The sequence below is a fragment of the Pezoporus wallicus genome, unplaced genomic scaffold, assembly GCF_028554395.1.
Source record: "Pezoporus wallicus isolate ANWC-B61680 ecotype Strahan unplaced genomic scaffold, APGP_CSIRO_Pwel_v1 contig_4710, whole genome shotgun sequence".
NCBI lineage: Eukaryota > Metazoa > Chordata > Aves > Psittaciformes > Psittacidae > Pezoporus > Pezoporus wallicus.
In genome coordinates, this window is record NW_026640647.1 from 3,756,734 (window position 1) to 3,783,488 (window position 26,755).

Genomic DNA, 26,755 nt, shown 5'->3' on the forward strand with positions numbered 1-26,755 from the left:
CTGGAAATTATGAACTTTTTTTCCCACTTCTGTTGATGGAATATATACATATTTCAACATCACTGACTACAGTACACATCATAACTAAATGGGATTGATTTTGTCCACTTGCAAAACCCTGGAAAAGATACCTTATAGTCAAGTGTTGTGAATAAGGTGATGTTTTTACTTCCTCAACCTTTAGTAGTAGTAAGCACATACCTAAGTAAAACACCAAAGCTGGAGACACAACTTAAGTTCAAAGTCCATGACTGCTCGATCATACAGCACATTAATGATATTTTATAACACAGTGTAACATGTAATTTTATATAATTTATTTACTATCATGCAGTTTTATTGTTTTATTCATCATCAGAAACTGTTAAGTCTCTGATCTCCTCAGAAGCCTTTGCAACAAGCTAAGCTGAGCCAACTTCAGAACTTCTGATAAGGTAAAATGTGTAACTTATTTGCAAAAAGGGTGATAAATGCGTGATGGCAAAACACATATTCACTACTCATCATTCCCTTTATAGAAGTTGGTAGTTCACATTATGGCTTTTTGAGGATTGTCTTAAAGAAAATAAAGCCAAGGTTGTGCATTTGTGTGAATATGTATGTTTGATCGCTCAACTGATCTAGCCATCTGCCTGTCCATCTGACATGTGAGGGTTAGATTGAGGCACACAGTAATTCCCTACCGCAAGAATTTAATGCATGTAACTATTTTAAGTAAATGTCACATGCTCGGGTTCATGATGAAGATCAATTTGCAGTAACTTTCTCTTGTTTCTTCAGCCTGACTTCCAACTTATGGGAGGCAGAATATTAGTTGCAATATTACAGTTCCTCAGGTATTAAACTGAACTGAGCTCAGGGGTTGCGGCCCCAGGGAACACTTCAAAATAGCAGTTTTAGAATATTCCATTTCCGACATAAAAGTGAGTTCTGTGCTATGAGAGCAAACAGGAATTGCACTGTGATGAGCAATGAGAAAACTGCTTTCTGCTTGTGTCTCTCCCACTGTCCCCCACCCCCCACTGCCAAATTCTGTATGCTGCCCTAGTTTCTTTGTGTCTGCCTGTCAAAGCCCTGAATATGTACTTTTGCTTCCTGCACAATCCTTCTGTCACAGAATACTGACAGGGTAGTAATGTACCAGTCCTATTTTGCCTGCCCGAGTTCCCGTCCCTTTCCCCCTCATAGGCATGTACGTACACTTCACAGACATTCCTGTATGGGTTGGAAACAGCTTGGATTTAAGAGACCATAAGCTTTGTAGATCTGGAAGCATACCCAAGTTAGACTTGTGAGGTCCTGCTTTACGTAACAGTTTCAGGTCCAATTTCATGACAGATTAAGCTATCGCTATCTGGCACTGCTGCAGCAAGAAGTATCCAACTACTCTGCCTGTCCTTGATTCACCTAGAAGTTTCTGGCACTGGTTCACTCAAAGAAGCCATGCTTATGACTACACCCTCCTGCTGATTCTCCCCAGAAGAACTTATTGGTATTCATTTTTTCCCCACACCCAGCACGAGCTGACATTAAGCAAAAAGCCACAAACCTGGTCTAAAGTTCCAATCCTTTGATTTACCCCAGGTCTGTGCTTGGCTTCATGTGCTGGGGTCAGTTTATTGATATTTATGTGTTTATTAAAGGGAACAAATTCTTAAAGAGAGGAAATATTTCACAGCAGCATCTACGTTTCAGCTCCATAAAGCTTCTCACACAATTTGAGCAAGAAAAAAATAGCACAAAATAAAATCTCTTCCAGTCCCTTGTTTCTGATGTCAACAAATAGCAAGGTAGAAAGGATCCTCCTCCTCACAGAAAAGCCAAAATGAGTTAAAAAACCACACTTCTGATTATGAACTTTTTGAAGGTGCTTGAATGAGAGCTGCTTTGTGGTTTGTAGTCTATGACCTGAGCACAAACCATCCCCACTTTGCCTGTCACTGCTGGTAAGGGCAGCCTGACAAACATAAATGCAAGATGGAGTGCGGCAGTCATCCGTGCTCCTAAGGTAATGTGTTCCCTGGGGGTGCCTGAGGATCCTTTCCTAGACTTTATCTAAAGAGGAGCCGGGCTCCAGGCCCGCAGGAGGCCTATGTCACAACTGGCACAGCACCCCAGAGCTGGCAGCAGGAGGGCGATGGGTAAGGACTGTACCAGCCCCTTGGAGAAGCAGAAAACATCACAGCCTTCCTCCAGCAGAGAGAACCTGAGGCCGGTGTCTGGAGCTGATCGCTTTCTTCCTGAGTAGTTAAAATAAATACAGCCTGTACTGCACTGGGAGTGGGACAGGGTGCGAATACAGCAGCTGGATTTCAAAACTGGCAGTGAGTACACACTGAAGTTTCAATGTTTTTTTGATTTTCAGGCCCACCAAAATCTTATGAAAGTGTAACAAGTGTAATCCTTTTCACAACAGGCTTACAGACAAATATTTTCATTATTGCTATGCCAGAAACAGTGCAGTGGTGCTATGCAAAATACATGAAAATCCTCTAGATTTTACATTGTAGCTCCTGATGAATTCAGTTAAATGCAAAATAGTTCATCTGCCCTTAATTCCTAGCTGTGTCATTTGCAGATCTTGTGACTAGCAACCTTATCATCATCTATGTGCAAATCAAGGATGGGTAAACACTGCGAAGTGCAAGTATAAGGTTGAGTTCAAGTATTACGCGCCAGTTCAAGGTCCCCAGTCAAGAGCTGAATAGTCCACCAACTGTTGAATTAAAAAAAAAAAATACTGTTTTATAGAAATAGGTGTTGTAGACTCACTTTTAAACAACTTATGTGTAACGCATGATTGCATATAATACAAAATGTGTGACTGGACAGTATCTTAATAGTGGCTCTTCAATTGCAGGGCAGTTGTAAAACATACTTTTGTTAAGGGAGCCTGTATTTGAAAACTAAATTATGAGAAAGCGTAAGTAACAACACGACTTTTTCATGTCTATTTGTAGTTAAACGATGCTCTGCGACTGTAACCGGGTCTGCGGAGGCAGCGGTAGGTTTTAATGACGTTGGTAATCCCACACGCATCGAGCGGGAGCAGGCTAACCACCACAGCGCTGCATACCCGCGGGCGCAGCCCTCTGCTGAGGGAAGCCGATGTGACCCTCGCAAGGGCCCCGCCACCCGCCCGGCTGGGTGCCAAGGGGCCTTTCTAAGCCACTTGGACCGCCGAGGGCTCTTACCGGCTGCTCCGCTACCTGCTCCCGCAGTCCTTCCTGCGGACGAAGCGGGGTCCAACCCTCAGCCAGCCCTCAGCCAGCGCTGCCCCGCCCCTCCCCAGTCACGCGCACTGCGGGGCCACGCGGGAAGGGCGGGAGTTCGCTCGCACAAGCCCTATTATAGCCGCGCTCGGGGCTCGCGCGCCGCCGGGCCAATCAGGAGCAGCAGTGTCGTGACGGAGCGCGCGCCTCTCCCGCCATGTCGGGCCGGCCCCTCAGCGGCGATAGGCGGCTGGGCGCGCGCGGCGGGGGCGCGGCTCCGCGCTTGTCAGCCGTTAGGCAGCGCGCGGCCGGTGGGCGGGGCAGCCGGTGAGGAGCGGGGCCCGACATGGCGCGGAACGGCCGGTCGCTCGGCAGGGTGCTGGTAGGAGGGCTTGCTGCCGCCCCGCCGCCAGCGCGCCCGGCCGCTGTCAGGTACGCGGGGCGAGGCGGAGTGGCCGCGGGGGTGACAGATAGGGTCCCACCGCGGCTCCTCTCACCGCCGTGCCGCGGAACCGCCGCCGCGTCGGTCCCCGCCGCCCGCCGGGTGGCACCGCGGTAGCCCCGGGGAGCCACGAGCAGGGCCGAGGCCGGGGTGGGGCCGCCTGAGGCGCCCACTCCCTCAGCCCGCTCCACAGCGGCAGCTCCCGGGCGAGCCCCTGCCCGGCTCGTCCCGCCCGAGGAGCGGGGCGGGAGGGACGCTGGTGGCTTTGGGAAAAGAAAAAGTAGCCCCGGGTCCGCGTTCAGTGGGGGGAGGCTGAGGCGCCGCCCTCAGCTGCGGTACCTGTTGGCTCCTTTCATCGCGGCCAGTGCCGTTGGAAGAACAGGCGATTACCAGATTCTGAAGTTGCCTCTTTGCTCGAGGCGGTTGCGTAACTTTGAGCAATCTGTAACAGAGATGAAAAACTGAGTAAAGCGCCCGGATGTTTTCCACTTCAGATAACGCAACAAGTTCCTTATCCCCTGATCACATGTAAGGCTGGCTGGAACTACCTGAGAAACAAATATGCTTTGGGGGAAGGGTTGATCTTGTAACTGAAAGAACAAGCAGAGGGTGTTATTTTAAAACCTTAGGAGAAAAAGGGGTTCTAATGTTGCAGCAGTGTGTTTGTTAAATTCGAAGTCCTACTGTCATCCTCATAAACCAGTGAAAAAGTGGAATAGAAATTGGTTCATGATGTCAAATTTCAAGCATCTGGCATAATTATTACTCTGCAGCGGTATAATGTGAACTTGGACCACCATTTCTCACCTATTATCCTGGGTGTTTTCATCCTTTAGGTTGTATTTGCAGTATTAAAATGGTTCTATCCAAACGTAATTGCTATTTTAAAAAGTAATTTATTAGAGTCTTGAGGGCAAAATCAATGACTGAGAAGATATTCAGTACAGGGAAGCTCATTAAGTAACTGTTTGCAAACTGGGTTTGAAAATGTTTCTTGTGTAAGGCAGAACCATCTTGCAGCTGGTTTTAAGCAAGTACAAGCTGAATCCAAAACAGCACTATATTACTTGTAGCTTTGAAGCTGGGGATGCTTTCACATTCTGTACCTGTTGTCAACTCAGTAGACCCCTTGAAGTCCTGAGTAGGGTCCTGAGACTTCAAGAACTCAGGTGGTAAGTTAGGCTCATTCAGACTGAGATGACACTTGTTGGCAACACTCATTTTTGGGGGATGGGAACAGCTGTTGACAGAGAATTTGAATCAGCTCATGTCTCACAGACCATAAAATGGCCATCAGGGACCACTAACCTGATGGAACTAACGGTTATGATAACAGTTTGCTCTTACAGCTAATTTCAGTTTTTATAGTCAGGAGTTCAAGATCGCTTTTTACAAAAATAAATTAATCTTCAGGCTTAGAAATTTTTGTAGCTATTAAAAATGATCACTGAATACAGATCACTTACATACATATACCATAGACCAGTAAATGTTTCCTCTCAGGCCATGGAATTAAGGTGAGACAGTGGTCAGTGCCCAAATGTTTACAGAGAAAGCAGTGAGTGGCAGGAATTGAACAATGCCAGCCAGAGCAGTGTGAGCAGATACGGTTGTGTCACTGCTGGAGGATAATATGGAGGTGGTCCTTGTGTCTGAATGCTGGTAAGGGCTTGGCTTTTCTTCTGTAGCCTTGATCAGGTTCACAAAACCATGTGTGAGAGTCCATTGGAATCCATGCTTTTGTGATTTCTTGAAAAGAGGGGTGCTTTCCTGAACTGGAACCAAGCCTAGCACACTGTCACAGCATCTGTTTTTCTTCAGATAAAATCGTGGGAGAGATGAAGCCTCCCCATGTTTGTTAGCATTATAGCCTCTCTTAACCTTGCCTTCCTTGAACGACAATGTAATTGTGAAAGGGATGTTGTCTTACGGCTGCTAAAAGATTACGTGTAGATATTGTTTTTCAGCCTTGTAACTGAAATGGCTCTAGATAAAACTGCATAAAAAAATATACTGGCATAGCATTACAGTAAAAATAAAACCAAGAATAGAAACCTGGCAGCTAATTTGGACTGTGTACTGTATGTAGTCCTGCATGGAGAAAATAATTTAAATTAGCTCTCCAGAATGAAGTCTGGTCCAAGCATTTGAACGCTTTCTATAAACCTGGTTGGGGCAGCTACAATGTTACTGGCACCCTCCAGCATTTCTATGAAAGCAATGCTCTTCCTTAACAGTCTTGTCCAGTCTGTGTGGAAAAAAAATCCAAACTATGTTCTCTACATACCTTGAGATGCAGCTGCAAACATTTGCAGAGTTACTTGTCTGGACTTTTAAAGTCAACCTATTATTTAACCTTTTTGATACCATACTTGTCACATTTTAAGTAACTCCTTTTCAACTGCACAGATTACAGTCTCTGTTGTCAAAACTCTCTCTGTATCACAGCTGCGTATTTATTTGTAAAAGGTCTGCACAGATTGTTTCTAATCTGCTGATGATTATTTTCCTCTGAACTCAATACCGATCTGTTATTTGCCTGTCTCCTAATACAGTGACCATATAAACCAATGGGGTCAGGCCCAGATTATTACTGTGTTTCTTTAGAATTCATAGTTACATTGATTTTTAATGAACAGAATAATAATTTAAATTGTTTACAATTGGCAACTCTAACTCACTAGACTACTTTGCTGGTTAGTAAAAAATACTATCTATCTGTTCACTGAGTTTAAAAAATACCCCCAAACAACCAAACAAGTGTAATGCTAAGTGGGGAAGGTTGGTTCCATTTTTGACTATGTGAATCTAGAAGTATGGTCCTGATTGTTTAATTAGAGAAAGAACAGAGAAAGACCTAGGTTGCTCTTTAGCTTATGTCTGTGGAATCACTGACAACAAATAGTGGCATATTTAGCTTCCTTGTGCCAAAAATCAGAGCCTTTGAGGTAGCATTTTGTGTCTTAACTGACTTAACCTAGGCAAAATCAGTGATTTAGCAAAATAGACCTATTAATCACAGTGGGTATTTGTTCGATTTTAGTGTAGCTGTTCACAAAGAACACAGAGGTACAATCTCAGAATTACTAGCATTTTTAAAGGTAATTTGTTACATTTTACTTACAAATACACTGTGTCTGAAGTTTTGCATGATATATTCTGAAGGATATGTAGAAAGCTGGGTAAATGATGCACTTTCTGAAAGGTCTTTCAGAATGAGATTGTCCTTCTAAGAGAAGGATGGCAGCAGAGGGATTGTAGCAGAGTTCAGCTTCATATCTCCAGGTGTAACCTTCTCTTTGCATATTCCAGAGGGGTAAAGTATTGCAGACTGTGTGTTGCTTTTGCTATTAAGGAAGCCTGTTCTGCAAGCTAAGTGCTTGTGAGGCTTGTACATGAACTCAGGCTGCCAGTGTTTAATGAGGGCCTTTGTATTTTACTCTGCCACTTACTTTCCTCGTGACTGGGGGCTATTTTTAGTTTCTCCTAAGGAAAAAAAAAGTCCCCCTTGTGCTTTTAATGATCCGTGTTCTCTTACAAGCATTTGTTTTTGCTTTTCCGTCTGAATCTGACGTTTTCTGGAACATTAAACAACAGATTGTCTCACCTGAATGTATTGTTATTTATTTTGCTGACATTAAATGCATCTAAGAACATTTCTACTGTTTCAGACACTTGGCTTCTTGTGGTATTCTGATGACCAGAATTTCTCCTTCTCCTGTAAGGAGCCATGCCTTTTCAAGAACCTTCTTCAACATTGCTGCACCGCTAGTAAACAAAAGAAAAGAATATTCTGAAAGAAGAATTATCGGGTTTGTATAGAAGTGTGGAAAGAGAATTTATGTGCTTCTTGATTTTGTGTTTGCTGTGGTTAATCCAAAATGCTAGAAGTTAGACTGAGCATCCCTGAACACACAGGCCCCAGTGACTCTGCCCAACTGGAGACTAGAAAGGAGTTTTGACTTTTGGAATTTATAGAAATCAGGCTTTTCCAGTCTGAAACTGGAACTCAAACCCTTGCCTCACAGAAAGAAACTGCAGAAATAATCCTTCTATTCCATGAAAAAATGAAAATAACCTTGAAAGGGAAGAATACACTAGTGATTTAATCTGGTGAAATGGGAACAAATCAGCAAGTGTGAAAACTCTGTTCCCTTCTGTCCCAAATCCATGCCAGTGTTTGCACTTACATTATGTTGTACTTCTCACTCCTCAAAATTTTCTTCTCTTTGAAAGCAGGAAATTAGTTAGTTGTGTGATGAAGAAACTTAGGCATATAGAAAAAGACTTTGAAATCCTGTTTACCTTAAAGGTAGTGGGAAAATTCCACCTCATTTAATGAGACTGGGATCTGCCCCCAGTCTTTGATCCAGAATAGTATGAACTGTTTGTTTAAAAGCATAATGTTTTTACTATGCTTAACATTCATTTATGTGATAGTTGTTGAACTGCAACAGATTTCCCATATTCACTTAAAAAGAGCCTTTGTCCAGTACTTACTGTTGAGTACTGTTGAACATATGCTTCATTTTAAACGCAGGTGGAGTTAAGCGTGTGCTTCAATTCTTTTCTGAGTCAGAACTAAAAACTAAAAACCATAGCTATGTAATACTTTGCCACGTTACAGTAGAATCAACTAAAATACTGCCACCATATTCTTTCATGTGATTTCAATATCCTACTTGAGCCAGGGGAGTTGGACAAGATGATATCCAGAGCTTCCTTCCAACCTCAGCTATTCTGTGAAGTTTTTCCATTGCATGTATTTTTAATTAAGCTTTTTTTATTTGGGCTAAAATAAGGAAAGTAGTGTTCCTCTATTTAAACCTTATGAAATATAGTACTTCAGTTCTGATACACCTTTTCTTTGTAGCCATGAAGTGTGGGTTCTTTATGTGGAATGCCTAAGACTGACCTAAATGAAGACTAGCTGTGCTGGGAAAAATATTTTTCCCATTTGAAACATATGCATATTTACCTGATAATACAAAAAGTAGCAGACACCAGGTTCACTGTTCACTAACTTTACTGCTGGATGTTGTGTGGTGTTTTGCTTCTTAAAGCAAAGACTTGTACAGTTTATTACTTTTTTTTTTCCCCTCTTAGTTAGCAAAGGTGCATTTTTAATTTCCAGAAACAAGTGTAGTGTTTGCAGGTGACTTGCATGTTCACTTTTCAAACTGCCTATGCCATTTATACCATCTTTGAAACTTTTAAATACTGAATTTGAGGTTAATATACCTTGTAACAAATGTTAATGTTTCTGTTTCCAGGTACTCTATGCAGGAAATGTATGAAGTTGTGGCTGTTGTGGAGAATTACAAACTATTTGTTCCTTGGTGTAAAAGATCAGATGTATTAACAAAGCGCTCTGGATACTGCAAAGCACAGTTAGAAATCGGATTCCCTCCTGTCGTAGAGACGTATACATCGATTGTTACCCTAGTGAGACCTCATTTAGTTAAGGTATCTGTTTTGCTGTGGGTTTTTTCTTAGCTGCAACTTTCTGTAACCTTTGAAAATCAAATATTCCAGAAATGTCTTGCTTCAAAACAAAATTTGTAAGGGGAGTGCTTTATGTGGCTCAAAATCTGTGTTGCTTTTAAGATTTTAGATTAACTGGGGAGAATTTTAATGTGCTTTTATAATATAACCGGGCAAATGGTGGTGGTGAGTTCCATTTTAATTTGCCTTTGCTGGAGAAACTGCAACCATTAATAAGAGATACCATTTTTTTTGGTTTTGTTATAATTTTCCTCTCTAAATGCAAAATTAATACTGACTTAAAAGTTATCTTTGACTGTAGCTTCTGATGCCTTAGCAAAATTGGTATCTGTCATTACTTCTGACAATTTTAACTAGTTAATATGTGAAGTCTAAAACCGAGCTGAAGACCTTGTTATTCAGTGTATTGAAGACAGAGTAGATTTAAACACCATGTTTTAGAATTACTCTGTTCAGAAGAGAAGCAGTTGTATTTCTCCTCCTTTCAGCTTTTCAAGAGCAATAATTAAAACAAAAATATAAAGGGAGAAATTTTAAATGGTGCCTGGATCTTCTAACTACTTGTTTGCCTTACGTGTTCAAATCTGTTTCGGCAAGGAACAGCTCAGAACAGATTCCTTACAGCAAAACTGCCTCTCCCTTCATTTGGCAGATCTTGATTATTTCTTGGATTAACTAGTGAAAATACTACAGTTATTGCTGCTCAAGATAATTGTTTAGATATCCTAGTTCACTTTTCTTTTTTAGGCTTCCTGTTAAAAGACATTGCTTACAACAGAAAATAGGTATAGGTTTAAGTACAGGAGAGACATAAGTTTAGAAAGGAATATGCTAAGTGCCTTTACTCAAGGTACTTACTGATTCTGGAAAGAAAAAAGTCTCACTTTACTAAGAAAGTTGAGCGGCTACAATGGAAAAATTTGCATTTTACATGCTGACTGCTCTCCATTTCTACTCTTTCCTGACAAGACTGGACTCTCTTCCCTTCTAATTCACTCAAATGGGGAATTATTGTCTCAGAAAAGACCACAGAAGCGGTGAGGAAAGCCGTTTCTTTAGAATTCTTCCTCCTTGACTTATTAGCCTTTTCTCTGCTGGGATTGTTTTTCTCATAAGTTTTCATTATATTCATGTAACTATAGGAACGTTTCTAGAGAAACAACTACTTTGTTGCTTGGACAGTGAAGTTTGGACTACTTCACTGGCCTCAGAAATAACTTTGGGCAAAGGCATCTTGCAGGCTGGTCTAGCATAGCAGGCTACGGATGACAACAAAATGAGCAGTGGAAAAATCACACTGGTAGCAGCAGCTACCAGGGAAGCATGGAATGCGTTTGCTGCTTACAAGGCTGGGAGGAAGGGGGACACAGTGGCAGTTTTCCTGTTCTTTTTGCCCTTCTGGCAGCTGCATGAAAAGCAAACCCAGCTCTTTGTGGCCAATCTTCCCTCCACTCCTCCCCTTTCTGCTGAAGAAGTAGCAAGGTACTGCATCTCATTCCTGGGCACAAAAATGTAGGCATTTTTGTGCTGCTGATTGATCTTGGAGATGGCTTACCTTACTATGGCTTTCAAAGCATGAGCAGTACCTATTCATTATGTGTAGTCTTGTTGGAGCAGAGCTGCTTGTGGTAGCAGGAAGAACTTGTAAAAACAAGTTAAAAAAGTAAAGTTAGAGAAATTCTCTCTAGAAATTCAGAGCCAATTGAGATTACAGCCTCACAAAATTAGCTGTATGTGCCAAAAGAAAAATCAGTGACAGTAAAATCAGTATTGTCACAAAAACTATGAAGTTGACTACAGCGAATACTTTGTTGTCTTGAAGGAGGATTGTATGCAAGCATTCCTGAAATGTTAGGTATGGCTTACTGGTAACTAAAAGTCAACATATAAGCTGATTATGAACTTGAGTGTAAAGTCTTGCTGCCTTCATGGTAGCTCTTGATCACAATAGTATCTTGTGACAGGTGATGCTTGAAGTTTGTCTTCAGTGAGGTTTATTTTGATGCTAAGTATTCCTGCATCCTGAGACTACCAGTCCATATATCAGTATATAAAGAAAAAAAGTACAAACCCAGTTAACATCCGTATCCTTTGCTTAAAGCAGTGTTGTTCAAAATTCTGGTATATAGCATTATTCTGATGTTCCGTGCATCATGCTAGAGATCTGTTTTATGACTCTCAACAAGATTTTTTCCTCTCCCTTAAAAGGAATTTAGTTATTTTGCCATAAATGACATTGGGCAAATGGGATCTCATGTTGGCTGCAGTATGAGAATAATTTTAACTATCTCGTGACCTTCACTCTCTAACAAAATGCAAACTACAGTAATAGCAATTTGTCACATCTGTACAAGCCTAATTGTAGCTTCACTTTTTCACTATTTTAGGCATCCTGCACTGATGGGAGACTATTTAATCACTTGGAAACAGTGTGGCGTTTCAGCCCAGGTATCCCTGGTTATCCAAGGACATGTACATTGGATTTTTCAGTAAGTAGTGGCATTCAGACTATCACGTGCTCAGAACAGGGCATAGAAACAGTATCTTCAGCTGTGCTTTTTTTAATTAAATGTGTGGTACTCCTTCGTTTTTGTTTTTATTTTTTTAACAGATACCCTGAAAGCAAGTTAGTTGTAGTCACTACTAGCCAAAAACTTTTGGAAAGTTTACCATATGGAAACCACTACAATGTCCTGTAGAGATAGCAGTCTTCTGTGAGGAGTCCATGTATCATGAAACAGTCTAAGGACTGGCATCTCTTACCCTACAATTCTAAACATGCTGAAGTTTTTAGTCAAATACAAAGGGAGAAATACTAAACATACTTTGCTATTTCCCCTTTAATTGCTCTATAACCTAAGTGTTCTTGGTACTAGAAAGCAGGTATTCTGTTTGGCCTTCAGTTTGATCAATTTCATTTTCTAGCTTCTAGTTTTACTTTTTGATGTATTTTTACTCTTACACCTTCCTTTATAATGAAGGTATAACAGATTTTTTGCTTGCACCTCTATGAAGGGATATCACTGCAGCTCAAAACTATCCTTCTTTAAATCCAGTACATGATTTAGCCTGTTATTCCTAGACAAATTGTCTTTCACTCAAGTTACTGCTTTTCCATTTTGTCTATGTAGTCTGTCATCACATTGTTTTCTCACATTTTATAGTGTTAAGGGTAGGTGTTGCATCGAGCATGTAACTAAACTGGAGTTCAGAACGGGATGCAAAATTGCACAGAAATGGGTTGATCCTGCTGCCCTCTACTGGGATTCTCTGCTTTAAAAATTGTCTTCTGTGAATAAAAAAAACAGCTTTTGGAGTATTTGTAAACTAGCACATTAATTTCCTCAGGTTAGCAACTTTCAGCTTATTGAATTCATACAGTTCAACTGTAAAAATTAATCTATAGGCAGTCCAACAAATACATTTCTCATGGGATTTGCCAATGACATTTGCATGTTACTTGCTTGTGGTATTTTCATTTCTCCAGGCAAAAAAGTGTCAAATCCTGCTACTAACCAGTACATGTAAATGTTTAAACACTGTCATCTAAATATTGAGTCTGTGAGGAGAACTCCCCACACCACCTTTTGACATTTCAGATCAAGAATTCCAGCTAAAGGGAGCCAAAACTGGGCTTAATGTGGACATTTTCACTTTCTTGGGGAAAAACTACCTCTACTTCTTACTGCTTACCCCATTTTGAGGTGGCAGAAGCAAATGTAGCCAGCTGAGAAGCAGACTGAGAAGCAGACTGCTTCAACAAAGCCTAGTCCTGACGGACTCCAACCCTTGCTAGTTACTGACCTGCTGTGTTACTTGCCTCTGAGCCTGTGCAGTTAGGGATGATAAGCATTTCACAACAACCTTCTCAAAACATACTGTGCTATTACAGATACTGGAGAGAAAACTTTGATTTCAAGAATGCTCATCTGCTTTACAAAATATGAGTTTTGGGTTATGCTGGTTCCCACAAGCTACTGTATCCTGTTTTGCTAGCTTGATGGCAGAAGACATATACAAGCGGCAGAGAACTAGTTTGGTTTCAGCTCCTAAATGACTTGGTATATAGATTGAAGTCCACTACCATTTTTACCATGTGCAAACTTTGTGTGTACTGTACCTGAAGTTTTTACATAGTAACTGAACATGATGCCAAACTCCTTATACCTGGCCTGCACAACTCTACATGCTCTGAACTACAGCGTTCATACTTTCAAAAGGCACGTTAATTTTACTCATGCTTGAGGTCAGGCAAATTGTAAGTGAAGCTACACTTGGCTTACAAGCCAAGTGGTTTAATTACTTGTGTGCTCCTGTGTTGCAGTTAATGTGCATTACTCATAAGCTATTTGAGAGCAGCTGCATTTACTCAATATAGCATTTAATCTGCTGATTTTTCAGGAGTGACAAAAATACTTCAATCTCAGTCCAAAAGACAGGCTATAGCAGGACTGATAAAATTGCAGAAGAGCAACCTGCTTTTCCTGAAAAGTCTGTAATCATTTTGGGAAGCTTTGTGTTCCTAAACAATACCATTCCATGGCCTTAGGGGAATAGTATTTAGCTAGGCTGAAGGCCAGCACAGCACAAAAATGTAATTGAAGACTATTAGACATAAAAATGACCTTTTCTTCTGAGGGTGGAGAGAAAAGGCAGTTCCCTGCATGCCTGCCTTAACAGTTAACTGCTGCATTAGCTTCAGTTAAAATGCAAGATTCAGTAGCTAGAAGAAAATGCAGAAGCTCTAGTGCTGTGGTAAGAGGCCCAAGGGTGCAGAACAGAGAGCTTAACCTTTATGGCTATAGGCTGACATTGCCTGCCTGTGTCAGGACAGCGTGTTTTGGCACACACATTCAAATTTGTATCTCGTTTGAACATACCATAACTACAGCTACCAAGATGGAAAGACTGATTTAAAATGCTGGTAGTTCACAAGTACCTATTTCGAGCTAGGTTTAAATGGCTCTTAGGTTTGCACCAGCTTACCTGTAAGTCTGTTGCCATGCCATGCAGGACTTTCTTCAGAGAACTTATGGCCCCCGGGTGAATCCTGTGTGCAAAATAACTGAGTTATTTTTTGTCAATAAGTTTTCATTATCCTGACTGTGATGCATCATTTATTCAGTAAAATAGAGTTTAGATAAATGGAAATGATTACCTCAAAAAACTGAAAGAAGGGATTCTAACTGAAGAGCTTGGGGAGACAGTCCTCTGACAAAGGAATAAGGCTTTTCTTCTCAGACACACTCACCTATAGCTCTGTTTTAATTGTTCTTTCTCCTGCAGCTTTCAGACTAACTGGAGATGCTTTAATGAAGTTGTCTTCTTCTAACAGCACTTTTTACCACAATGGTAGACATAGAAAAACAATTCTTCTCTATTTTCTTAAACAGGTTTCTTTTGAATTTCGTTCACTTCTACACTCAAAACTTGCTACGCTATTTTTTGATGAAGTGATAAAGCAGATGGTAGCTGCTTTTGAAAGAAGAGCATCCAAGCTCCACGGTCCAGAAACAAGCATACCTCGGGAGCTAATGCTCCATGAAGTTCATCAGACGTAAAGGGAACTGCAAGAACCTCCATTACAAACTTGTCTGTACGCTTCATTTGTTCAAGAGGTGCTGCGCTCCTCCTTCGGGGCATCTATTTCATACCTGAGCTTTGTGTGGAATTTTATACTGTACAAACCACACTGGTTCAGCCAGATGTATACAGAATGTTCAAGCCACGATCAGGACAAACTTAAGGCCTTATCAACAACAGACACTTGGCAGTTTCTATAACACAAGGTGTCACAGGCTGCCATTTATTAACTTGTCAAACAGTTTGTGTAATCACAGCCTAAGTTCTGCCTTATCTAAGGTTATGGGAGGATTTTTTTCAGCTTTGTAACATACTTGTTTGGGGATTTATTTTTTTTTCAGCTTTGTAATATATGACCTCAAATTTAAGTTATTGTTAGCATAACTTAACAGCATCAACTCGGCCACCTCTGCCCCAGTGAAGGGAAGTGCGCATTCTGGGTCTGTAGATCATTAAACAGTCTGTCAGCCATGGAGTAGCAGGTGCTTGTCAGCCAAGGGAGAGACAAGGGTTAAGTCAGGAGTCTCCAGCTGCTGCTTAACTCTGAACAATAACTGCTATAGAAAGAACACCACAATCTGAACACTCTTGATTTTTCCAGTAATTCCATAAATCAAGTGCAGTGATTCCAGCGGTAGCCAGTGGGTTGTAGCTGTCTAGGCTTCAGCCACCACTGAACACATAGTACATTTGGCAGGTGGAACTTGCTGAACTGCAACTTTCACTGTCACACACTGCACTGGGGTTGGGATAGATACATCTCATCTAATGTAATCACTTCCCTGTTCCAACCCAACTTTAACCCAAGTAGATGAGCACTGCAGCTGTGAGAACTAGAGCAGATACACAGTAGTCTGTACACAGAGCTATCCTCCCTGGACGGAAGGAACAAGATGTCTTCCACTTACTGCAGGTAAGCATGCCCAAGGCCAGTTGTCACTACAAGCCATACAACAGGGCTAAATCTTAGTTCTGTGGGTTTTTTCAGTACCATACTACTATTTAATTATCAGTCCATTACAACAGTAAAAGCTGTCTTGATTAAAAAAGATGTATCTTTAGCAGGTCTATTCCTGATGTTGTTTTTAATCCCTGAAGAAACGTAAGTGAATAAGGTCTGAACAGGTTTTAAAACCTGTCTATCTGCTGCTTTGCATTACCCAGTTTCTTTGCGAAGATTAGGTGACGCTTCTGGTCCTTTCTCCGGTGTCTGGAATCCATGTGGCTACTACAGACTGGTGTATTAAATGACATGGAAGGTATCCTTCAGGACAGACAGCCCCAGAGCAGTTTCAGACCACTTTTCCAGAAAGAGCAATTGACATTTCACACATCCTATCTGTGAAAGATAGCTTTTACTGAAGGTAGGAAGCTGGACTGAGAGGTCAGTTTTATAGCACTGAGAAGTGATGGTGGTTGCCGAGACAATGAGAGATGAACAAGTTTGGAAAGCAGAGATGACTTTACACATCCATGTTAAAAGCTGTGGCAGGTCAGCATGTGGCAAACAAAGCCATAACATAAGGGAAAGCAGCATCTAGTGCAAAGTCATTCAAACTAAATCCTTGAGCCAATTACCAGGAAGCTGAAAGACGACACTGAAGGGCTCAAGGCAGGAGATAACCACATATTACACTTCAGCAAGAGAAGTATTTAAAAACCCACAGCCCTTTCTTAGCAAAGAGGACTTACCTGTTTCATATCCTCAGGGCACGTTTCCTCCCCAGCTATGCAGTGGACCGCCCATTCCAGCACCCCAAACAAGCAGTACAGACAGGGCAAAATAAAGTCAGTGCACGGGCCTGATTTTCAGAGCATAGTTTAATATTTCAAAGAACTGCAGTAAGATATTTCTTACCAAAAGTAAAGTCGCTTGTAGTTCTGAGAAACATTCTGGACAAAGGAATGTTTCCTGGAGGGAAAGGCCCTGTCAGCTTTCTAGTAAATCTGAGAAGCAGCAGCAAGGGTTTAAGGTTCTCCTGTGACTGTGGCTTTGGGTGCAGATGAATAAGGTGATACCGTTTGTAACTTTTGAGCAGCTTGTTTTATTACAGAAAGGTCACATAACTGTGTATTTGCCTACTTCGTACACAATTCTCTAGTCTCACGCACAGTGGCTTCCAAGTTCTTCCTAGTACTGGCAAGCACCAATAAATTCCAAAACAGGATATCAAGTGCCTTAATTAAGTTTCAATCAGGACCGTGGTAGATGGATCTTGCACCCAGTTATCAGGAATGTACAAATGTCTTTATTCAAAAAATACAAAATAAATTATCTGTAGGCATGGACAATGACTGTAAACAATTACATGTGTGTTAAATGAAATCCAGTAACTGATGGTTACAGTGATTCTTTTCAACACCAGCCTCACTGCAGTCACTATCCACCCTCCCGCACTGACAGCTCAAGTTCTTGAAATCAGAACTGTCAAGTCTTTGACAGCCCAGCTCATGATGCATCCCCATCCCAGGAATTAGAACATGCCCCCTCCCATTCCTCCACCCATCCCACCCATTCCTCCCATCGCCGGCTCCTTTTCTTCTTTCGGCATCTCAGTGACCACTGCTTCTGCCGTCGATAAGAGAGACGCAACACCCGCGGCATCCATCAGAGCAGTTCTCACAACCTGAAAATAGGAAAGAAAGAACTTCATCCCTGCTGCCAGCACATGAGGTGGGAGGAAGGAAAGCTGAGAATCAAGGCTGGTTTAGGTTACCTTTGTGGGGTCTATGATTCCTTTTTCTACCATATTTACAAAGTCCCCGAGCATTGCATCGTATCCAACTTCTGAGGGACTCTGCAGGATTTTTTCAACTATTAGTGAGCCTTCAACACCCGCATTCTTTGCAATTGTCATTGCTGGGATTCTCAGTGTTCTCTTTATGATTTCAATGCCTGTAAGAAAAAGGATGTTTACAATTACGTGCTACGTATGCTGCTCCTACTGCCAAGGCATGCCCTCGTGTGCTGGAAAATCAATACATGCAGAACCCTCTGAGCAAGAACATGCGCCCTTTTTATCTGCTACTTGACACTTATCAAAATACATGGCATCTTTGCAGGATATTCACACGTAGTTTTGGTCCTGGAACATAGACCCTTTCCCATCTGCTTTGCCACGCAATCTCTTAAGTGTTCTTAGACTTTATATCCACTTGCAGTGGTGCCAGTCAAATCAATTCTTCCATTAATGGTTTGCAGTTCTCTGCAGGGACTACTGCTGCTTTGTTTTTACTGGTTCCTCCACACCCAAAGCAGGGATGCAGCAAAGCTACTTCCTACTTCCTATCTGCTTCTAAAGATGCAACTCCAAATTCAGTGAAAGCAACCCGTCCTTAAGTCTTGCAATGCCTCAGGACAGGAGAATGTCTGTTCTTAACACCTCCAACCACACTTACCAATTTTCTGATCTTCATTAGCTGGAGCTAAAGCATCTAATGCTGGAATGCAGCGAAGCAATGCACAGCCACCGCCCGGAACAATGCCTTCCTCCACAGCTGCACGGGTCGCATTCAGGGCATCGGTAACTCTGTCCTTCTTCTCATTCACTTCAACATCACTGGTGCCACCAACCTGCATGCAGCAAACCACACATCAAGGTCCACACTCTTGGCGTGGCTGGGGGAGTACCGCTGCACAGAACTAAGTGGCACTGAAAAGCACCAGACAGCAAACCCCTGCTCTCCCCTGTACCTCAGCACCCTAAAAGCCAAAGTAATCAACTGCAGCTGTGTGTCTCAACAAGTTCTTAATACAGAATCATAGCACTGTAAATGTAGTCAAAGTGCTTATCCCAACCAGCTGCCAAGATTGCACAACCCTCACAGAGTCGTAATTTGCACTGGCAATGGAGGACTGATGCCCTTTCCCAATAAGTTTAACTTCTCACCTTCAATACTGCTACTCCATCAGAGAGTTTGGCCAACCGCTCGTTCAGTTTCTCTTTTTCGTATTCGCTTGTGGTAACTTCCAGCTGTTCAATGATTTCCTGAATGCGTTTTTCAATTTGAGCCTTTTCGCCCTTCCCCTTTAGGAGCATGGTATCATCCTTTGTCACAATGACCTCTCCAACTTTACCAAAGTCATGAGGCTGAATATCTTCCACATTTAGGGTCAAACCCTCTTCTCCAAATACCTGAGACAAATTATGTGAAAGGTTGGAATTCCCAGCTCCTCCATACATGGATTTTTCACTCAGAAACACAAACACGTACAGCAGGCTAACAGTGCAAAACAATCACACCACTGCAGCCAAGCTCAACAAAACTCTTCCCTTCTGCTAACAGAGTTCAAGCATGTGGGTACCTCACAAACTGGCCCTCAGAACAGGGAACTGCCCCCATCCTATTCATGACTGACTCATGTAACACACCAATTCCAAGCGCTTGGAGAGTGGAGCCGTGTTAGAGTCCTGCCTTTCAGAAGTTATGGATATTGGCACTAAACCGACTCTAGACTACAACTTGTTGGCTTGTTACTTTGTGCCCCTCTTCTTGACATTAACCATTAAGCTTAAACATGAAGTTTTAATTCAACAACTACCTTTGGATCCCAGTATCATGCTATGAAGTGTATATAAGGAAAATGCAGCGTAAAGGGACATTAATCAGCCCATCAACTATTTGCAAAGTTAGACAGATATCCCACACATGTGAAAGAACTGTATTTGCCATACTTGAGTCTGGGCAATTGTGAGACCATCAGTTTTATATCAAGAAAGTTTTGCTATTTCTAGGCAATTTCCATGAAGTTCCTCCACCCCCTTAACAATGTAAACATTGCAAGTAAGTTGTGTGTAACTTCAGCCAGTTAAAAAGACATATTGGTCATGGCTGGCCAGGGCTGTACTGCACAGCAGTTACCAGTAACTGCATTTAAAAAAAAAAAAAAGATTGAAACATTAGAGCTACTGCTACATTCCTGAAAGAAGAGGACACTGTGTCCTCTAAGACAAGCCATGGACCTAAAAATAGACATTCCTTTCCTCCTTAAATACCATTAGCATTTCTTTGAGCACAAAGCCAGTTAAAACATCATTACTTACAGCACCACCAGTAGCAATTGCCATATCCTTAAGCTGGTTTTTCCTGTTGTCTCCAAAACCCGGTGCCTTTACAGCAACAACCTGAAGACCAACCTTCAGTCTGAAGAGAAGAATTCAGAGAGCAACACTTCACATGTGTTCAGAACAAGTCTAATTACTAAACCAAACGATTTCAGCACAGCTCTAGCAAGCAAACAAAGAGGCCTTCATGAACTGAGCTGGTTTTGCTCAAAAAGGTGGTCTGGAAACAAGCAAAGCTCTGTCCAGACTGATGCAAAGTATGGCTGTGGGCAAAAGCTGTTGCTCCTTTGGTACTGGTAAGAGACCAGACCACAGCACTGCACCACAGCAAATTCAAACAACATGCTTTTGTATATGTTCCCTTAGAAGGATGGATATGCAAAAAAAAAAAACCCTTATTTGTCCAAAAGAATGGATTTTAAGCCTTACCTGTTTAAGACTAGAGTGCTGAGGGCTTCTCCATCAACATCTTCAGCAATGATGACCAAAGGTTTGCGGTTAGCATTGGCAATTTCAAGAGCAGGGACTATGGACTGTACACTAGAGATTTTCTTTTCACTGATTAAAACATAAGCATCCTGGAATTCACATTTCTGGCCTGCAGAAACAACATGCAGTAACTGAAAAATCCCACTGTAAAAATGTACCAAGCATTCTCTTAGGCTGAAAGAGTTACTTTGGAGCAACTGTTGCACTTCACAACAGCACTGAACACAAACTGTTTCATCCAGGAGTCCAGTTTCAATTGTACATTGCTCTGGGATGTCTCAGAGCCAGCTCAATGTCAGCACCAGCACTGTCCACACTCAGCAGAGAAAAAAAAACCACCTCAAGACTCCAACCTCTTACCAAGAGTTAACACTTTCTGATGAGGAAGGACCCCTGTTCCATTTGCTGTTATACACAGTGTAACAGACTACAGAGCCTTTGCAACAGTTACTCTTGCAAGTTCCAAATAAAGATAAGGTACCTGACACCTTAATATTAACTCACCTTTGGTTGTATTAATAAAATACGGCGAGATGTAGCCTCTGTCAAATTTCATACCCTCAATGATTTCCAATTCATCATTTAGAGTTTTTCCATCCTGTTTAGATGCAAGAAAGTCTATGTTAAAGATCCTTTATTTACAACACAGGCACAAGTGTAGTTTTAGGATACTATGCACCACAGAATGAAAGGCTCTGCACCACATCAGTTTTAGGATCATAAAATGGTTTGCGTTGGATAGGACCTTACAATTATCTAGTTCCAAACCCCCTGCCATGGGGCAGGGACACCTCACGCTAAACCATGTCACCAAAGGCTCTGTCCAACTCGGCCTTGAACACTGCCAGGAATGGTAAGAATGAACAGTGATCAAATCCTGATCTAAATGATCTGCAGAGGAAGGAACTACAGCAGGATACTATCTGAGCAGCAGCAACTATATCACATGGCACAATGTCTCCTAAGTGGAGACAGTTGCTTTGCACTTGGTCCCTATGTTGGCTGGTTCTTACCTTGACAGTGATCACACCCTTTCGACCAACTTTTTTCATTGCATCGGAGATTATATTCCCAACTTCCTGATCTCCATTTGCTGATATTGTGGCAACCTGAAACAGAAAGCCATTTCATCTCGTTTCACAAAGCAAGTGGTTTGGTTCCCTACTACAAAGAAAATCAGAACAACCCGTTTCAATTTTCCCATTTCCTGACAGCATGGGACAGGCTGCTGCTGCAGGACAACCCCACAGGACACAACACCACTGCTATGAGAACTTGTGGCTTTTGACCCTGCACTGGGCTCACACAGGCTATCCCAATCCACAGCCATGGGGAGAAGAAATAAGCCACAAGGGCCAACACATCTAGTGCCCGAGACCCAGCTGGGCACCAGGCACCCACCTCAACCTGAGCCTCTCGCAGCAGATCTGCCACCCCCTGTAAGTCTACATCCATCTCCCATCCATAACCACATCTGTGGTCTCATCACTTCTTCCCAAGTTAAGACAATTAAAGACATTCTGGAATGAAACTTGAAGAAAGCTATCCAACTTCTAGCAATGTAAGTGAAGGCAGAACACTGGGAATTTTAAGTAACTCAAGAAAATAAACCCATTACCATGAAGACCATTCAATCAAACGTACTCTGAACCTTACTATATGAAGAAAAATACCATCAGATCTGCACACCCTAACTCCATTAAACCTGAACTCACAAAACATGTTTTGAAGAACAGCTATATAAACTTGGTTTAAGTATTTTATTGATTGACTTTAACCTGTGCAATTTCTTCTGGAGTTGTAACAGGTTTGGACAGCTTCTTCAGTTCAGCTATGACAGCATCAACTGCAAGCATCACCCCTAAAGATAAACAGAACATTTGTGAGTGAATAAACCAGGGTATACAGCACAGAAACAAGCCAACATAACCTACCCCCTAGCAGTTTAACTTTTAAGCCAAAGTCCACATTGCAAAACAGATCAAGTCTGCACATTCAAAAGCAAGTGGCTGGCAGTTCTAGTTCTGTATATATTGTCACTTGTACACATAATGATGATGTTTTGGAATTAGTGGGACATACTTTCCATTATGACTGAAATTCATGATGACTTTATTTACACAGCACCAGTAAATTTATATATTTCTCAAATTAATTAAATGCAGAAATGGCTTCACCTGGAGTTTACCTGTACCAAGTTAAACAACTGCATATAAAATAGTAAAGAGATTAGGAAAATAAAGAACAGTTCAGAGTAAGTTAACAGAAACAAGGGGGTTCTCTACATGTTGTTCTTCATATAAAGCTTCATGTGGGTCACCAAAAAGAACGTGACTTATTCAGGAGGCCAGTCAAATGTAGGATATGAAAAGCCAACAAAACAGGGCTTAAACACTAAAAAGAAGGGAAAGAAACTCACCCCTCCTGATTTCTACCGGATTAGCACCTTTGCTGATCTTCTCAAAGCCTTCCTTGGCAATGGCACGTGCAAGTACCGTCGCAGTAGTGGTACCATCTCCCGCTTCTTCATTTGTGTTGTTGGCAACATCTTGAACTAACTTGGCTCCAATATTTTTGTACTTGTCTTTTAAGTCAATTGCTTTTGCTACTGTCACACCGTCTTTTGTCACTTTGGGACTTCCCCAGCTCTGTTCAATAATAACTGTTCTTCCCTGGGGGCACAAAGAACAAGTATTAAATTAAAGGCACATGATCCACAGCATACGACTAAGAGTTCAGCTCAAGATCCTTCTGAACAGCCACAGCAGAACAGAATCACCCTAAAGCACAAAGCTTTCAGCTGCAGCTTTTTTCCCAAGCAGACACTACCAAGGTGCTGCAGAACTGGAAAACAGCTCCAAGGTTTTATACTCCATTCCCCATCCATAATGCCCACAGGCCTGGAAGTCTGCAGTTAAACTAAGCCTGGCCTTACAGAAAAACATAATTGGAGACATTCCCTTTAACAATGATATTTTCACCTAAAATCAAAATATATCAACATAATGAACTGAATTTCAGAATTTCCATTGCATCACAATAAAAAGTCTACGTGATTGAGAAACACTAATAGAAAGCTCAATTCATTGCACATTCACAGGGTTGGGGGAGAAGCAGGCACTTACAAACCTCATTAGCGATTAGCAAAGGGAACTGAGAACACTTAACAAATCTGTTAGTGTGCTGCACTAACTTCTCAAGCACTGCGAGCTAACAAGCCTTTCTTCTCCCAGCCCACACTTGCACTCAGCTGAAAGGCTGGACTATCCTATGCAGCACCTACAGGCACAGTTAATACAGGAAACTATGGACCGTTCAGTGAACACAGGACAGTGGCAGATGCATCTGCACAAGAGGACTGCTTGTTCCCAGATGAATTCAATAGCTTCAACAGCTGCCCCGATCAACCGCATGCCACTTTGAGCTGGAGGGGCAGCAATGGAGGAGCCACCCCTTTATCCAGCACTGCCCTGAGACTATCCAGCAACCCTGACACCCGGAGCTGTCAGCAGAGGGGAAGAGCAACTGCCCTCGCTCAGCACCATGGCTCCCCGATGGTTCTGCAGCACAAGTTCCCTCTCACCAGCCCTGGCTCGGGGATGACTGTGCTGGCTCGTGCCCAGGAACTGCCACAGCCCATCACACACCAGCGCGCATCGGGCCCCGAGCGCAGCGCGCGTCACGTGCTGAGCCAGCCAGCTAAAGCCTCCGCGCAGCGCTGCTGCCGCTGTGTGTGCGCCCTCGGCTCCTCCCTAGCACAGAGCCCACCCACAGCTGCCTCACGGACTGAACCAGCTCTGGACTCCCGCCATGCACGAGGCTGCGCTGCTTCTGAGGTACAGCTAGCCCCAGAAGCGGCTGAAGAAATGATAAGCTTCAGGCCTTGAACCTGTGAAAGCTTTACCTAATTCTAGCTGTTACAACACTTATGCCAAAGTAATGCACCATCTGACTCCTTGCTGTCGTTTTATCTGAGATTCAGGAGGGGCAGGTCAGAGCGGTTCAAGAGGAAGAAAACTCTCTCCCGAGGATCCTGCTGTGGGTAAGCTCTGAATTTATTTTGCTTAATTTTATTCTGTATTTTGACACGGTCTCATTCCACATGTTTGCTTGATGTGGAGAACGGTACAACAAATCTTCTCGTATCCTATCGTATTAAGTCACATACACTCAACAGACACCTTTTATCTGTGCTTCTGAAGCAAGAAGCCCCACCAGTAAACACACACACGTCCGGCAGCTCATGAATCCAAGCATTTACATAAACTAGTCCTGATAAGGAACTCCATGTCAGCTGCAATACCAAAGGCTGTGTGAGACTGCAAACCCCATTTGTTTCACCACAGAACAGTGCCAGAGGGAATTTTCCTCACCACAGTGATATTTCCTAAAAACGCTGGAAGCAGAATCAGCCACCTCAGCGCAATCCCTACATCTCACACATGCATGAGAACAGCCAAGTGAGAACACAGGAACAAAACCCCCACAAGGTTGCAGTAAGTTGCATCAGGAACTGCCCTGTAACCACTGGAGTGATGCTGAGGCATTCCAAGCCATCTGATCCACACAAAAAAAAAAAAAAAAATCAGTCACAGCCTGCTGACATCACAGTCCCTTAACCTTCATCTGCTCAGCTTCTGGCATCTTTGCTTTGAATAAAGATAACAGAGCACCAAAAAAGTGCAACAAATACATGAATGAGTTTTATAGACACCAAGCAGCCCTACAAGGAGCTAACATACATACACTGTTATGTGTACAGAGATCCCTATGAGCCCAAAGAAAACTGGTGTCTTTCCCTTCTAAAGGGATTTCATTTCAAGCCTTACTGCACATTGCATGACTGTGCAGAATACAGCAGCCAGGCTTCCAAAGACCTAGATCTTACAGGGATCAGACACTGTGTCCTCTCCTGGAAGGCACAGGAACTAATGCCACTGCCATGGAACTTCACTTAAGCTGGTAACATTTACCAGCCAACTGAGAACTCAGCATTACCTTTCACCTGACAAGGTGAAAGTACTATTGAAAGTGATATAAACCCATAATGGATATTTATAAAATCACACGCTATTTCACCCAAGTCAAGACACAGTTACCCACTGCCTTGCCACACGCTATCAGCTGAGCCAGGGCAACCTACAGTGCACATCCCCATAACCTTCACACTGCTTTAACAAATAAACTGCCTCTCTCTCAGTGATCCAGTTAATTTTACTTGGTAGCCTTGAAAAGCACAGGTGCCACTGTCATTGCTCAGGTGACAAAAAGGAGAACATGGCTGCTTGCAGCAGTGTGCCCATACCCCACACCTCGTGGTATGCACCTGCGGGTGGTAATAATGCGGCTCTATCAAGCTAAAACAACTGCTTTCTACTGTGGTGCCTTCAACCAAGTCACAGCGTTAACATACAGTAAATTCTTCCCTTACCTTTGGCCCCATGGTGACTGCTACAGCATCTGCTAGAAGATCTACCCCCTGAAGCATAAGAGCTCTAGCATCTGCTCCAAACTTAACATCTTTTGCATATGCTCGTGTTAGATGGGGGGCGAGTGCTCTGGACACTGGTCTTATCTGACGGAGGACTGTCGGTAAACGGAGCATGTCTAGAAGATTAAAACAAATACAGAACAAAATGTGCCCGTTATATTTCTGCACATCTACTCCTGGCATAAAAACGAGTAAAAAGCATTCATGAGGTAAAACAAGTGACCACGCGCTTTTAGCGCTCCTGCTGGTTCAAGTGGAGCCATATATAAGTAACTAAGTTAACAGGGCTGGGGAGCCCCGATGCACCCACCGAGCAGCTTGCAGCAGCCCGAGCTGCCCGCCCCAGGCCTTGCCCATCGGCAGCACAAAACAGCAGGAGGGCCCCGCGGCGAGGCCTCCGCCCAGCGCGGGCTCCCGAGTAAATGCAAAGGGCGGCGGGAGCGGGACCGGGCCCCGCGGGCCCCCGACCACATGGTCAGGACACGAGCAGCAAGGTCAAGAGCCGCCCGCCCCCTGCCGCCAGCGCGGCCGCGCTGCAGCGCTGGGCCCCGCCGCACCGCCCCACACCAGCGCCTCGGCCCGCAGCCACGCCGCCGCGCACCCGGAGCAGGCCCAGCCACTCACCACGCGGGCAGCCCGTCCCCGAACGCTAACCCGTACCGCAAGGGGAACGGGCCGGGGGCAGCTCCCCCTCTCCGGGCAGGGCCGGACCGCGCCAGCCACCGCACTCACCTGGGGGCAGCGCGGGGAGAAGCAGCGGGCACCTCCACCGACCGGACCGGGAGCCGAGCGAGCGGATCTACGCGCAGGAACGGGAACGCGCCAAGCACTCACTACCTCTGCTCTGCCCCGCCCCGCGCCAGCCGCCGGCCTGCACTGCGCCGGTCACGGCACCACCGCGGCACCGGCAGCCTGCGGGAGCAGGGCGCGGCCCCGGGGGCCCAAAGCTAACGGCGGAACCAGAGTA

At 43.3% G+C, this 26,755-nt stretch overlaps 3 protein-coding genes across 3 annotated transcripts; 2 read left to right on the plus strand and 1 right to left on the minus strand.

Moving 5' to 3' along the window:
• Positions 1-3,502: 3,502 nt before the first annotated feature.
• On the plus strand, positions 3,503-14,817 carry COQ10B (coenzyme Q10B). Its single transcript, XM_057419831.1, has 5 exons — positions 3,503-3,644; positions 7,326-7,466; positions 8,928-9,120; positions 11,547-11,648; positions 14,553-14,817. Exons 1-5 carry the CDS (start codon positions 3,559-3,561, stop codon positions 14,718-14,720), a joined length of 690 nt encoding a protein of 229 aa, XP_057275814.1. The 5' UTR covers positions 3,503-3,558; the 3' UTR covers positions 14,721-14,817.
• Positions 14,818-16,545: 1,728 nt separating this feature from the next.
• HSPD1 (heat shock protein family D (Hsp60) member 1) lies at positions 16,546-26,631 on the minus strand. Its single transcript, XM_057419820.1, has 12 exons — positions 26,521-26,631; positions 25,729-25,904; positions 22,717-22,969; positions 22,076-22,158; positions 21,311-21,406; positions 20,802-20,895; positions 20,238-20,406; positions 19,788-19,887; positions 18,633-18,878; positions 18,142-18,316; positions 17,460-17,638; positions 16,546-17,369 (listed from the first exon to the last, which is right to left on the minus strand). The coding sequence occupies exons 2-12, from the start codon at positions 25,900-25,902 to the stop codon at positions 17,217-17,219; spliced, it is 1,722 nt and encodes a 573-aa protein (XP_057275803.1). The 5' UTR covers positions 25,903-25,904; positions 26,521-26,631; the 3' UTR covers positions 16,546-17,216.
• On the plus strand, positions 26,089-26,739 carry LOC130604848 (serine/arginine repetitive matrix protein 1-like). Its single transcript, XM_057419765.1, has one exon. The coding sequence runs from the start codon at positions 26,089-26,091 to the stop codon at positions 26,737-26,739; it is 651 nt and encodes a 216-aa protein (XP_057275748.1).
• Positions 26,740-26,755: the final 16 nt, after the last annotated feature.

What these genes read in the sequence shown, in the direction of transcription:
- HSPD1 (XM_057419820.1), bottom strand. Translation starts at nt 25,902, where the DNA reads ATGCTCCGTTTACCGACAGTCCTCCGTCAGATAAGACCAGTGTCCAGA. An exon ending in AGGGTGTGATCACTGTCAAG is followed by an intron (nt 20,896 to 21,310) that starts GTAAGAACCAGC and finishes GCATCTAAACAG; the next exon opens with GATGGAAAAACTCTAAATGA. An exon ending in TTTTATTAATACAACCAAAG is followed by an intron (nt 20,407 to 20,801) that starts GTGAGTTAATAT and finishes TTGTTTCTGCAG; the next exon opens with GCCAGAAATGTGAATTCCAG.
- COQ10B (XM_057419831.1), top strand. Translation starts at nt 3,559, where the DNA reads ATGGCGCGGAACGGCCGGTCGCTCGGCAGGGTGCTGGTAGGAGGGCTT. An exon ending in TCTGAAAGAAGAATTATCGG is followed by an intron (nt 7,467 to 8,927) that starts GTTTGTATAGAA and finishes TTCTGTTTCCAG; the next exon opens with GTACTCTATGCAGGAAATGT. An exon ending in TGAGACCTCATTTAGTTAAG is followed by an intron (nt 9,121 to 11,546) that starts GTATCTGTTTTG and finishes TCACTATTTTAG; the next exon opens with GCATCCTGCACTGATGGGAG.
- LOC130604848 (XM_057419765.1), top strand. Translation starts at nt 26,089, where the DNA reads ATGCACCCACCGAGCAGCTTGCAGCAGCCCGAGCTGCCCGCCCCAGGC.